Source organism: Capra hircus, chromosome 4 (assembly GCF_001704415.2).
Source record: "Capra hircus breed San Clemente chromosome 4, ASM170441v1, whole genome shotgun sequence".
NCBI classification, from domain to species: domain Eukaryota; kingdom Metazoa; phylum Chordata; class Mammalia; order Artiodactyla; family Bovidae; genus Capra; species Capra hircus.
The window spans coordinates 24,308,860-24,323,457 of NC_030811.1; the positions used below are offsets into that span (position 1 = coordinate 24,308,860).

General features: G+C 51.2%; 1 protein-coding gene across 1 annotated transcript in view; it reads left to right on the forward strand.

Annotated features, from left to right (window-relative positions):
- PLXNA4 (plexin A4) overlaps window positions 1-14,598 on the forward strand; it is a 489,083-nt gene that overhangs the window by 404,820 nt on the left and 69,665 nt on the right. The window contains exons 11-14 of the mRNA XM_018046916.1: window positions 1,513-1,609; window positions 1,985-2,175; window positions 7,201-7,352; window positions 10,079-10,196. Of these exons, the coding sequence (XP_017902405.1) occupies window positions 1,513-1,609; window positions 1,985-2,175; window positions 7,201-7,352; window positions 10,079-10,196 (558 nt within the window). The remainder of the gene's footprint in view (window positions 1-1,512; window positions 1,610-1,984; window positions 2,176-7,200; window positions 7,353-10,078; window positions 10,197-14,598) is intronic.

The following is a 14,598-nucleotide window of genomic DNA, read 5'->3' on the forward strand; positions in this document are numbered from 1 at the left end:
AGACACTGCATGTGGCTCCCTGGCCCAGGCATCATCAGCAAAGAGTCTGCGAAAAACCCTGGTGTGCTAGGGTAGAGCCTGAAGAAGGCTGGACACTCACCCTGCTTGTGATTCTGTGTGAGGACAAGGTCACAGCATCCTCATCATGGAGTGCGCTCTGTCACTCAGGAATATAGGACAATTTCCCAGGTTAAGATAACATCTCCTTTAGAAGCCCCCGCGGATAGGCTGCAGAGCAGAGGCCCCCGAGACCTTCTGCAGCCTGAGCATTCCGAGTTTCTGCGCTGTCCTCCCCTCGGGGAAACAGAGCGTCAGCTGCCTGCCACAATCCCCACGGCCCAGCCCTCCAAACATAAACCGCGTTAAGAGAGACTGCTGGCTCTGCAAACACAACTTCAGACCAAGTCCCCTGGACGGAACTCTTCCAACAAATTGCCTACCCCCAGTGCCTCCTCCGCAGAAAACCTGTTTTAGCTTCAATCTCCCATCCCACCCCCTGTGGTGGGCAGAATCTAGTGGAATAATGAGAAAATCACCAGGTAGGATTAGAAGCACTACCCTGAGCAGGCAGCAAGTTCCTGTGGCCTGCCTTCCTTCTCCAGGGATGGAGAAGGGGATGCTGGCAGAAGGCAGATGAGGGCTGGCATGCTGGGGGCTGTACCTCCCACATCCCCGCCTCCCCCCTTAGCACCACAGTCCCTTGGGATAGACCCAGTCTGGGGCAGAGGCAGGGACATTAGAGGAGAGCTGGGTGGGGAAACAGGGCCCAGAGGCCTGGAACAGCTCCCCATCCAACAGACAGCAGCGGGCTGGGGCCCTCTGCCTGATCTTGGAGCTTCTGGTGTCTTGACCCAGACTTCCAGGTTTGTGCTGTAGGATGACCTTAGCATTTCCCACCTCACCTCTGAGCTCTCATCCATCCTCTTCTCTGTTTAACCCCCAGCCACTCACCCCTAAAGAGAGGGTTAGCATTTCTTCCCCATTTCTCCCCTTCTCTCCCTGCCTGTGAATTGACCAGGCTTGGCCAGTTCCCTGGTAAAGCGCCCACCTACCCTGAACATGTCCTAGAAATGAAAGTTCCCAAATCACATCGAGGGCCTACCAAGACCTAAAGGTCAGAACTCCCCACCTGGGCACCCAGTGAGAAGCAATCTCTCCTCTCTCACCTAAACATCCAGGGGAAGGCTCCGCTGGCAGGAACAGGCGTCCAGAGAAGGTGGCCAAGACTTTATGTAGTCTGCTCCGTGAACCCACATTCCAAATGTGTGTCCTACCCAGGCCCGGCTCCTCCCCGGCTTAGCTTCTTGACCCTCTGCTCTGATCCCCTGAGACAGGCATCCCCACCTTGCTTGCACATGCGTGTATATGTGTGTGCTCGAGAGTGCTTGCACGTGCACACACACACGCTCACAGTCTTGGTCTGTCCTGAGCCCCATGCACTCTTGTGGGCACGCCTCACCCCATAGAAATCTCTATGACCAGCTTTCTCCTTTCTTCCCATCCTGGCCACAGTATTCCTACGAAGGGATGGAGATCAACAACCTGCCGGTGGAGCTGACGGTTGTGTGGAATGGGCACTTCAACATTGACAACCCGGCTCAGAATAAAGGTGAGGAAGGTGGGCCGAGGAGGCGGGCAGGGAGGAGCAGCTCCCATTCAGGGTGGTGCCATTCCGTGCCCACCCTCCATGCCTCCCCAGCACTCCCACTGCCCTGTGACTGCTCCAGTGGGTGGGCAGCTCCTGGGAGTGCAGTGGAGGGAGCAGGGTTAGCAGGGAGCAGCTAGCTAACTGGGCCCCTGCTTATGGGGTAGACTTCACCTCCTAGCCATGTTCTTCTGCCCAAGCCTTTTTTGCGTCCAAAAGGCAGAGGGGACAAGGCTGCCCGTGTCCCATACAGAGGCCAGGACTGCGTTCCTGGTCCACATTCCTGGCTCCCCCCTGCCCTGCCCCCACCTCCAAGCCCCTCTTGCCCTCTGCCTGCAGTTCACCTCTATAAGTGCGGGGCCATGCGTGAGAGCTGCGGGCTGTGCCTCAAGGCAGACCCGGACTTCGAATGCGGCTGGTGCCAGAGCCAAGGGCAGTGCACCCTCCGGCAGCACTGCCCCGTCCACGAGAGCCAGTGGCTGGAGCTGTCGGGCACCAACAGCAAGTGCACGAACCCCCGCATCACAGAGGTGAGCTGTGCTCCTCTGGGCCCTGTCCTGCCCCCTGGCTGGGCCCTGAAAGCCGTGCCTGGCATGGTGGCCGGCACCCCAGTGACCACCAGGTGCCCAGCTGGCTGTGGGAAGCCTCTTTTTCCTGCAAATCTGCAGCAGCTCTAGGCTTGGCTCAGAGCCCCTTCCCACATCAGAGGAAGTCGAGAGCTGAGAGGGCGCAACTCAGCTGTCCTGTGGCGTCTCCGTGTGCCAGGAAGGACTCGCAGTCCTCAGCTCCCCTTCCTGGTCTCCAGGAGTCTCGGTGATGAGGCCGTGAGGCTTCATTGGCGGCAGCTCATTAAGCAGTCAGCCCATGAGCCCAGGCTGCGTGGGTGCCAGGGCACGGCCAGCCCTGGAGAGGCGGAGGTCAGAGCGGAGTGAACAGAGGCTTCAGGGTGAGCACAGAGCGAGACCTAAGCTGTAAGACGACAGAAACAGACTGGGAGCATGGTGCGGGGGATGGACAGGACACGGGCAGTGCGGCCAGGAGCAGTGATGGGCAGGGCAGAGCTAGAGATGCAGATACTGGGGTCAGAGATCCCTGTGCCATCAGCTAATCCCAGCTAAACTGTTGGGTCCCATGGCGCCAATTCATCGTATCTCCAGGCCTCAACTTGCTCACCTGTGCCATGGGATTAAGAGCCCACTTCCCAGCACAGGGACAGGGATTATATGAGTAAATTCGCACATAGGGATCTCATCACCTTCTTCCTCCTTGTTCATCATCAGCATTGTTAAAATCATTGTTAAAGTGTGTATCTAAGCCCTTCACTTCCCTGGTGTCTTGACAGCCACACTCCTTCAGGACAACTCCTTAAGGTACCCCCTACCTTAATGGAATCCCTTACTCTTTTTGTAAAATAAGGAAGAGACGTGCCTGTCTCTGTAACAGTACGTTGTCTGATACATCGACTCCTGACGCCCAGGGTTAAGCACATAGTAGGTGCCTCGGTGCTTGGTGCTGATAATGATAACGTCACAGCAGGGACAGAGGGAAGAAGAGGAGAAGGAAGCTCAGTCTGCCCCTCCAGAGTGAGTGGACGCTGGGCATCCAGCGCTGGGTAGGGTCACACACGCCTGCATCTGCTACCCTAGCAATTGTTGCTGCTTGTTTAGTCGCCAAGTCATGTCTGACTCTGTGACCCCAGGGACTGTAGCCCACCCGGCTCCTCTGTCCAGGGGATTTCCCAGGCAATAATACTGGAGTGGGTGGCCATTTCCTCCTCCAGGGGATCTTTCCAACCCAGGGATCGAACCCAAGTAGCCTGCAGCAGCAGATGGATTCTTTACCACTGAGCCACCAGGGAAGCCCACAGTTGCAGGCTGAACGTTTGTGTGGTGCTTCAAGTCTGTGAAATAGCTGCCTGTCCTTCACCACATCTGGGCTCACAGCAACCCTGCTGTGTGGTTTCCTAGGGCTGCCACGACCAAGCGCCTTAAACAATAGAAACACATGGTCTCTCAGTTCCAGAGGCTGGACTTTGACATCAAGGTGTTGCGGGGTTGGTTCATTCTACGGGCTGTGAAGGGCAGGGTCTGTTCCAGGCTCCTCTACCCACCTGCCGATGCAGGAGACGCGGTCCAGGCCCTGGGTCAGGAAGGTCCGTGGGGTTGCCAAGGCTCGGACGGGGCTCATCCACTAAACAACAACAGCAACGACTCCTTGGCTTGCAGATGGCCGTCTTCTCCCTGTGTCTCTTCATGTCGTCTTTCTTCTATGTATGTCTCTGTGCAAATCTCTTTTTATGAGGACACCAGTCACGATGGATTAGAACCCACCGGAATTACCTCCTTTTGACTTGACTACCTCCATACAGACCCTTTCTCCAAAGGTCACAATTCTGAGATGCTGGGATTTAGGAACTTTGACATACAGATTTAGGGGGACACAATGCAACCCATGAATTGGGGGTTATTATCACCCTCTCCTACATAAAAGATCGACACTGAGATCTATTCTGACCAAAGAATAAATCAAAGGAGTCCTGAAAAGCAGGCCTCTTGATTGCTGTCTTCCACCCGACAAAGGCAGAGGGTCATCCACTCATTCCCCGGCTGCTCCCCTCACAAGTGATGCAGGCACAGTAGGAATGTGTAAAACAGGAAGGGCTTGACTCCTGAATGAGCAGCTCCTCCAGCAAAGCAGCCTCCTGGGCATGGCCCCCGGGTGTGGGCCTTCCCCCACGTTAGTGACCACCCCCCCACCATGTTCCCCCCTTCACTCTCCACATCCCTGGCTTTCCAGATGTCAAGAGAGCTTCATTCAGTCCTGACTTCAGTCTCCTGCATGAGTCAGAATCTCAACAATAGTTCTCAAACCACGGAACAATACTTATGCATTTTACGTACAGAATTATTTGGAAAAGGCAGGCAGGTGGATGCCTCTGGTCCCACATCTATATGAGGGCCCCTCCTTTCCAGCCACCCTCTACCCTCAGAGCCCATAGCAAGAAACCATCCCCCGGGGCTGCCTCGCAGGACTGCTAATGGTGTGTCTGGCGAAAACGATGGGACTTGCTTTCTTCTTGGCCTGAGACCAAGAAAATCACAGGGAGGAGACAGCAAATGAAACAAATCTCCCTGCGACAAAGGCTATTTACTGGCTGCATACTAGTATCGGCCCTCCAGGGATCCGGGGCACCTGAGGATTGAGCCAGAGATAAAACTCCCTTTTCAGGACCACAGGCTGGAGCTGGAATATCATGTTGCTGCTGCTTCCAGGTGCCAGCGGCGCCTTGGGGACTGGCTGGGCAGGCATCTGGGGAGGACAGATGCCCCAACCCACCCCCCTCTCTCTGGCCACCTTCCTCACACAGAAACAAGCCTGTCTCCAAAGAATCTGTTTTTTTTCACTGCAGTGGGAATGTGTGTGTGCAAACCCTTGCCAAATGTACGCTCACTTACAGATTGCACACCTATGCATGTGAGAAGCAGAAGTGTCTTGACCTTTGTAGGTGAACAGCCTAGAAAGCCCAGCAAAGCTATTATTCCTTCCCCATCTCTCACCCTCCTGCCAGGATGAAATCCCTACTTGTAACCCTGGAAGGACAGAAAGAGTTGGTAATATTAAGAAGTACCCTATCTGGACTCCTCCAATTGTGATCCTATTGACATTGACAAAGAGCCAGGCGCTGGTGTTCAGCGGTACCAAGAACAAGAATTGGGCCCTTCTCTGGTCTGTCAGATGCCAGGAGAGGCTGGCATGGAGTGTCTTCTGCCATTCAGGTCACTGTGGTGTGGGCTCATAATTAAATCATGTGAAGTGTGTGGAGTCCCCACCACAAAGCAGGCCCTTGGTTGTTGAATTCTAACATTCCAATCATGGGTTTTTAGCATCAGTGGTGGCGTCTTAGGAGGGAAAGCCAGTCATTTTGGCCAAGTTTATGAGAATAAAGTCTAAATTAAACCCATCTCCTTAGAAACCAAACCAGATAATGACAGAGGAGCTGTGACAAACACTTTTCTAATTCCAAGAAGATGCTTGGATAGTTGGGGTGTTCAATACAATTACAACTCAAGAAATGCCTACGGTGCTATCACTAGAAAGTCCATGAGAAGGGAGGCACCACTGTCTGTGCTCTCAGAGACTCAGGATCTGAAAAGGAGGGGGCAGGGGGATGGCAGTGTGAAGAATTGGACACAAACGCTATGATGAAAAGAGCATTCAGAGGTGTCCTAAAATTTTGGTGGAGAAAGACAGAAAGAGCCTCTGGTGATGGGGAAGTGACTGTTGACAAGGATCTGGAGAGGTGGGTGGATGCCATTGTGTGGAGGGCTGTGGATTGACAGGAGGCTTGTTCATTTTCATTGAGAATGGAGCTAACACAAGCAGTAGTGCAGCTGCTGCTATGTGGCTTCAGTCGTGTCCGATTCTTTGCGACCCTATAGACCATAGCCCGCCAGGCTCCTCTGTCCATGGGATTCTCCAGGCAAGAATACTGGAGTGGGTTGCCATGCCCTCCTCCAGGGTATCTTCCCGACCCAAAGATCAAACCTGCATCTCTTATGTCTCCTCATTGGCAGGCGGGTTCTTCACCACTCAGTTCAGTTCAGTTCAGTCTCTCAGTCGTGTCTGACTCTTTGCGACCCCATGAACTGCAGCACGCCAGGCCTCCCTGTCCATCACCAACTCCTGGAGTTTACTCAAACTCATGTCCATCAAGTTGGTGATGCCTTCCAGCCATCTCATCCTCTGTCGTCCCTTTCTCCTCCTGCCCCCAATCCCTCCCAGCATCAGGGTCTTTTCCAATGAGTCAACTCTTTGCATGAGGTGGCCAAAGTATTGGAGTTTCAGCTTCAGCACCAATGAACACCCAGGACTGATCTCCTTCAGAATGGACTGGTTGGATCTCCTTGCAGTCCAAGGAACACTCGAGTCTTCTCCAACACCACAGTTCAAAAGCCATCAACTCTTTGGTGCTCAGCTTTCTTCACAGTTCGGCTCTCACATCCATACATGACCACTGGAAAAACCAGAGCCTTGACTAGATGGATCTTTGTTGGCAAAGTAATGTCTCTGCTTTTGAATATGCTATCTAGGTTGGTCATAATTTTCCTTCCAAGGAGCAAGCGTCTTTTAATTTTTAATTTCATGGCTGAAGTCACCTTCTGCAGTGATTTTGGAGCCCCCAAAAATAAAGTCTGACACTGTTTCCACTGTTTCCCCATCTACTAGTGCCACCAAATAAATGCTGGTAGGCTCTAATTCCAATTTTCTATGAATTACCCAGTAACATTGCAGATCACATTCTATCTCTTCTGTGAAACAGGAAGAGGAACAAGGGGCTTTGAACCCTGCTCCTAAAACCATACACCCAGACTACTCTTCCAGAAGCTCCTGCCCATTCACAGTCCCAGACCTGGGTACCCTTGTGGACTTGAACTCAACTCAAGGAATTGGGTGGAGGGAATGGGGTGAAGAAGTGGAAGAGCCTCTTCCTGTGTCATCAGCAAGGGGGATGATGCTTTGTCTTGGTATCAGATTATTGTGCTTCCTCCTTCCAGATAATCCCAGTGACAGGCCCCCGGGAAGGGGGCACCAAGGTCACCATCCGAGGGGAGAACCTGGGCCTGGAATTCCGGGACATCGCCTCCCACGTCAAGGTGGCGGGTGTGGAGTGTAGCCCTTTGGTGGATGGCTACATCCCTGCCGAACAGTAAGTGGAGGCCTTCAGAGACATGGGGAGGGCAGGGATGAGAAGTCCATATAAATAGATGACTGACGCTGACATCTTCCCTGGTCAACAGCAGAGGCTCTTAGAGCTTATGGACAGAAAAGAAGAATGTCCCTCACCTTCCAGAGTGTGTGTGGTGGGGACTCCTTCAACGCCCCAGCTCCTGAACTAGCCAGCTGCTGCACTGGGGGAAGTCCAGAAAGGGGAAGGGGAGATGGCAGGGAGAGAAGGGGGAAATGATCATTAGCTCTTTGGGGGTGTGGAGATGAGTAGGAGCAAGATGGATCAAAATCAAAATCTATAGTAGTAAGACTTCAGTTCCTCCCCTTGACTCCCTCTGATGTCTCTAACTCCCCAGTCTTGTCCACTCTCGGTTATGAAAAAAGCTAGTCCTATATGACCATCTATGGAGGCTGAGAATGGACCTCCACACACACTTTCATGCCTGTGGGGACTTGGATTGTTTTCCTCCAGCAAAATCTGCTGGTCCACAGAGAGGCCCATTAGACGCATGATCTTGACCATGGCCTTGACCTCTAACCTACCTGGGAAGGGAGGTTTATGAATCATGTATTGCCTTGTAAATAAGTAAAGACAATTTTCCAGCCCAGCAAACACAGACATGAAATAAATGTTCACCAGCACAGTAGAATCTATATTCTACACCCTCTATATTGCCCCTCCCAGAGTGAAACCTTGCCACTTGTCACTGTGTGCATAAGTTCTTAACTCTTTGCAAGGTCTCACTTAGGTAGGTGAATGCATCTACGCTGTGTTGGCTAAGTCTTCTTGCCTGGGAAATCCCATGAACGGAGGAGCCTGGCAGCCTGCAGTCCATGGGGTCACAAAAGAGTTGTATGTGACTTAGTGACTAAACAACAAAAATAACAAAGGAAAGCAAAACTCATCAATTAGTGGTTCATCTTCAACACCTGGAAAAAGTATGAGATCAGATTTTTATTTCACATTATACACCAAAATCAATTCTAGATGGATTAAGAAGTTAAGGGTAAAATATAAAACTATAAAAGGATTAGAACAAAATGCAGGTGAGAATTTATTCGATTTCAAGAAAGGGAAGGTGTTCCAGGTATGACTGCAAAAGAAAAAATATAAAGGAAAATATTAGGAGATTTGAGTACGTAATACTTAAAACTTGTTCACCAAAACCACTGTGTGCAAAGTAGAAATATGAATGATGAACCGAGAATACGGTTCTATCCTGTTACAGTATGCTTTTTCTTAACATATGAAGAGGTGCTATAGATGAAAGGCAATTATCACAAAATTAGCAAAGAGTGTGCCTGTGCGATTCACAAGACAAAGAACCAAAGTCATATAAAAAATGTTTAATAGCAGTAGTAACCAGTGGAATGCAAATTAAAACAGTGGGGACAATTTTTAAAAGTTAATACCCCGTTCAAATGAGAGGCATGAGAAATAGCACATTCATGCATTCATGTCAGGAGGGTAAATTGGGACGACCTTCCTGGAAGACAATTTGGAAATGTAGGTCAAATGTCTTTAGCCTGGCCATAATACTTCTAGAACTTTCCCCAAATAAACAGGACGCACAAATATTTGCAAGAATGTGTATTTTGGCCTAATTTATAACAGTGAAATTGTAGAAGTAATTTGTATGTCTAAAAATAGGGAATTAATTTAATAAATTGTTGTATATACCTAGAACAGTAAACTACACAGCATTAAATTTGATGCTGTAGGAGAATCATGACCAGGCATATACACAAGTTTTACTAAGTGAGAACACAGGTTACCAAGCAGAAAACAGAGTTTATAATTAATTTGGTAAAAGAAAAGCAAGACTGGAAACATAAACACCAAGATGTTCACAGCAGATATTTCAGGGGATGCAATAGGGGTGCATATATATATACGGCAGGTGATTTTTTTCCTTTTTTTTTCAACCTACCATGTATTAATTATGTAATTGGGACAGAAAAGGATACATTTTTCTATGCCTCAGTTCTTCATTTATAAAATGGAGATTATTTGTATTATATATTTGCATAGATCTAGAGAAAGTTCTGCACAGATTTATACACCAGGATTTTGAGACAGATTAGTGAAGAAAGGCACGTTTGCTTTTTACTTTTGTACTGTTTTCAAGGGTATGAACCATTCTGGGAGTGAAACAATAACAATTTTTTAAAGGGGGAGACGTTCAGACTCTCCCTTACCCCTTCCCCTGCCAGATGGACTAGGAGCAGAAACCAATGCCGGGGGCAGTCCATGCCTCGGGAGCAAAGAGCTCCGAGGCGAGGACTTCAAAACCTTGGGTCTGCTCTGAGGTCCGTACTGATGTCTGGGTGCCCTTGGGTAAGTCACTTTATCTCTCTAGGCTCTGCCTTCTGTATTGCCTAAGCTGTTTGGCTGAAACTTTCCCTGCACTCTAATTTAGAACTGAGTGGACAATTCATGAATTGGGGACTGAGTGTCTGGGGTCCTCTCCAGGGCACCTCGTTTTTCCAAGGGCCTCCAAGGAGACCCCTGTAGATCACACTTCATTTCCTGAGAACCAGGGAGGAGCCCTTGCCACAGGAATCGGTGTCTTTCGCCTCCTCCTCCCCTGCCCATCCTTGAGACGGTACTGCAGAGGAGGCCCAGGTAGGCGTGGGGCCCACGGATCACGGCAGGGAGGCCTGTGACCTCCTTGTGATCCATGGGGCCGTCTTCTCCCCCTGCAGGATCGTGTGTGAGATGGGGGAGGCCAAGCCCAGCCAGCACGCCGGCTTCGTGGAGATCTGTGTGGCCGTGTGTCGGCCTGAGTTCATGGCCAGGTCCTCGCAGCTCTATTACTTCATGGTGAGTCCTGACCACCAGCAGCCTGGCTGGGCGAGCGCTGGCCACCAGCCTCTTTACCGTGACTGCTGGGCCCTTCTGGATCTCTGTGGGCAAACCCAGGCCAAGGTCTTGGGAGTCCCGTCCTGCAGCGCCTGAGAGTCGGGGAGCCCTGGGTTCACATCCTGACCCTGAGGGGCTGGGCTGGGCTCCAGGGAAGTGGCTTTGATTCTTGGGCCCCAGTGTCCCCTTCTGGCTAAGTGTCAGCCTGACCTGGTGGGTTAGGGTGTGGGCTGTGCATGGGAACTCTTGGGATTTGAACCCTGGCTCTGCCACTTAATAACTGGGTGAGCTTGGGCAAGTGGTTTACCTTTCTGTGCCTCAGTGTCTCCATTTGTAAAATGGGGATGACAATAACAGCAACTACCCCACGGTGTTGTTGCGAAGATTAGATAGAATAGGTTGATCACTTCTAGCATCACTACCGTGCTGATTTCTAGTACTGCCACTTTACCTACTGGGCCCCGCCCTTTCCCTGTGTGCTGGCAGCCTGCCCCTTCCACCCATCATCCCCACTCACCAGCATCCCAGTCCTCAACCTTCTTCACCCCAGCTCCTCACCCGCATCTCGTCCACACTCCACCTGCCTCCTCCCACATTCTTATCCCCGCCCGCCCCAACACCCTTCCCCACATCTCCCTCCCCATCCCACAGCTTCTGCAGACCCCACCATTGCCCTCACACTCCCTCCAGTCCGGACCCTCCCCAGACTCTGAAAAGGCTGCCGACCAGCCCTGGCCAGGGATTCTGCAGGCAGGGGACCATCCCCTGCCACAAACGCGGTGTCATTTACAAAACTATTACCATCCAGTTAACTTCTCAGGTTAATGACAGATGTGATGAGATCATTTCCTCGTGACTCTCAGCTGCTTTTGGAAGTGGAAGCCTGAAATGATGGATTTTACGTCTGGGCATTAAATGCCCTGAAATATGTCATGGGAGCCCATTTTTCTCCTTCCTTCCTTCTTCCCTCTTCTTTCAACTGCCTTCCTCCTCTTCCTTCTTCCTCCCTTCAGCTGACAACCTCGTATCACCTTACACAGTACCTCTCCCAGGGTTATTTGATAAATACTTGCTTAATTGGTTGAATGCTTTAATTTGATGGGCCTGGCTTGCAGGTGATACAATGATGAATCAGACCCCATGCAACCCCTCCCTCACACAGCCCCCAGTCCAGAAGGGGAGAGGAGATGAAGGACTCCCCAGGAGGGATGTACATCAGGTGCCCCTCCCTGCCTGCAGCTTGGTCTCTCCATTTCTCCACTCTGCTCTTTGAAAACCAACCAACCTTGTGAACACGGCTGACACTGAACCCACACCCAAGAACTCACAGAGAAGAACACACACATCACGGACTTCGTGGATGTGTAGTTTTACCTATTCGTTTAGCATTTGTACCCACACCTCGTTCTGAAAGGGTTTGAGAGAATTTTCAAGTTAAACCCAATACACTTTAAGACAACTAGTGATACATACATATATATATTTATATAAATGTATGTAATATACATGGGCTTCCCAGAGGGTGGCCAGTGGTAAAGAACCCTCCTGCCAAAGCAGGCAATGTTAAGATATTCAGATTCGATCCCTGGGTGGGGAATATCCCCTGGAGGAGGGCATGGGGACCCACTCCAGTATTCTTGCCTGGAGAATCCTTCAGAGGAGCCCGGCAGGCTACAGTCCACAGGGGTCTCAAAAAGTTGGACATGACTGAAGTGACTTAGCACTCACGCATGCATATAATATATATACATGTATGTACACAGACACTGTCATTCCAGCAGAGCTGAGATGAGAAGCAGAGAGAGGCCGAGCCGGGGAGAGTCAGTGGCAATGCTCCCCACGTGTCTGAGAGGTGTGGCACAGGCAGCAATGCTTGGGCATGAAACCTGGCTCTCGATTACCTGGCAGCTGTGGTGAAAGGGAGGACACCGCTGCAGGGCCAAAGCAAGCGCTGGGCTTCCTTGGCCAGTCAGAGAGCTGGAACGGTGTTCATCCCGTGATCTCTTGGCAGAGACCAAGTGAACGGTACCAGGAACGGCCGCAGCCTCACGAGGCTGTTTGCTTTGTGCCTCAGCTGTCTCTGGTATGTTTCCAGCCAGGCTTCTCAAAGGCCATTGTCCCCGGATGTCCTGCCATCAACTCCCATACCCATGGGAGGGTAGACCCGCTGTCAGCTCCTGTAAACAGTGTGTCCCCCTCACTTGCCCATTCCTGTCACCCGGGCCCACCACCTCGGTGGCCTCGTGACTCAGCATCCCCTGACATCTGATGTCAGTCCCTCCATCACCATGTCCTGGAGTCTGACTCTCCCCATCCCCTGTGCCATTACACTGGCCCCCTTAAATCCCCGCCGTTGGCCTGAGCCCATTCTAATCCAGCTACGTCGGGGGATACCATTTTCATCATGTCAGCCCCCAGCTCCAGGACAGCCCAGGGTGCCCACTGCCTCTAGACTTCGTCCAAGTTCCTCGGTCTGCTCTGCCCACATATCCAATCCTTCCTCAAGTCTTTGAGTGGCCCGACTTCCTTCCCTTCTCTGTCTCCTTCTTCTGCTGTTCCTTCTGTGCTGTCTGCTCTTGGGCTTAACTCCTAGAACCTGTCCTGGCAGGAGACATTCAAAAGCCTCTTCCTTCTGCTCTCAGGGAAGGTCAGTCTTGCCAGCATGATCATTTCTACCCTGGAGCAGGATATGGTTGGATGTAGAGTATTGAGGGAAGCCTTCATGGAAGGAGCCAGAAGGAAAGGCAGGATCTGTCTAAGACAGAATACAGCTTTCCATATGGATCTCGAGTAGTGGGAGGCTGTTCCTGGCATAAGGTGTGACTTGGAAGGGCACCAAAAATGGGAGCAGAAGGGAGCCAGGAGGCAGGGGTCAATGGGAGAGGAAGGGCTAGGAAGATGTGAGGTGTGGCCACAAGGCAAAAATGCACTGGTCCAAGGGGTCTTGGGAACCCAGTCATGGGTCACTTTTCTATTTGATGAACTATCCTGCGGATACACAACTTCTTGGGAAGAGCTTCAGGAAGGGGGAATGGTGCTAGTGTCCTCAGCCTCCACCTATAGCCCAGGTTGCATTTAAAGATCTGATCATTGCTTGCCTCCATACAACTGCCAGCAACAGAGCTTCTAGGAGTTCATGGTGGGAATGAGGAGCAAAAGTTCCCCAGCTGTGAGTCACAGCAAGGAGGCAGGAAGGACAGAATGCTCCTCCATCATGTTCCCCTTCTCCCAGCACCTCAGAGCCTTCATTGTCTTCCCACCCTGCTAGGCAGCTTACGGGGGCACTCTTGGGACCTCCCACAGAAGCCCTCCTGATTCAGCTGGGGAGCCCCTTTCTGGCTCCTGGGGAGTAGGGGTACTTCTCAGGGCCTGGTGATGCTGGGGAGCCCCCCCACCCAGCGCCAGTTCAGTTCAGTCGCTCAGTCGTGTCTGACTCTTTGCAACCCCATGGACTGCAGCACGCCAGGCTTCCCTGTCCATCACCATCTCCTAGAGCTGGCTTAAACTCATGTCCAACAAGTCGGTGATATGATCCAACCATCTCATCCTCTTTCGCCCCCTTCTCCTCCTACCTGCAATCTTTCCCAGCATTGGGGTCTTTTCCAATGAGTCGGTTCTTCACATCAGGTGGCCAAAGTATTGGAGTTTTAGCTTCAGCATCAGTCCTTACAATGAATATTCAGGACTGATTTCCTTTAGGATGGGCTGGTTGGATCTCCTTGCTGTCCAAGGGACTCTCACAAGTCTTCTCCAACACCACAGTTCAAAAGTATCAATTCTTCAGCGCTCAGCTTTCTTTATATTCCAACTCTCACATCCATACATGACTACTGGAAAAACCATAGCTTTGACTAGACGGACCTTGTTGGCAAAGTAATGCAAGTTCAGGCCAAAGTTTGGGTCTGCCTCAGTTTCCCTCCACAAATTAAGCCAGGCTCTGATGTGTAGGTTTATTCACCCCAAACCATGATGCCAAGGCCAACAGACCCCAAGTCAGCACTCTCGGGCTTGTTACCAGTTCCATCCCTAGAGATCTCTGTGAAGGATGGGAGCCAGGGGAGGAGGTGGCAAAAAATGCCAACTTTGATGCAGATCCACTGAGAAATATTTGTGAAGCAAGCCTTGCATAATGAATGATTTCTCACCATTTTTAAACACCTGCCCCTATCGCCCTCTCCCGGGCCCCTGGAATAATTCCGGGCCCTGTTAACCCCACACAGAAATGCCACTGCAAAGCCAGGAATACTCACCTCTATCCCTTCTACCCATCAGGCTGTCAGAAAATCTGTTTTCTGTTTCACTTTGGCCCCTACCCCTAAGTCACTCACTCACACCCCCTTTCCTCTCTGGGGAGGTCAGCGGG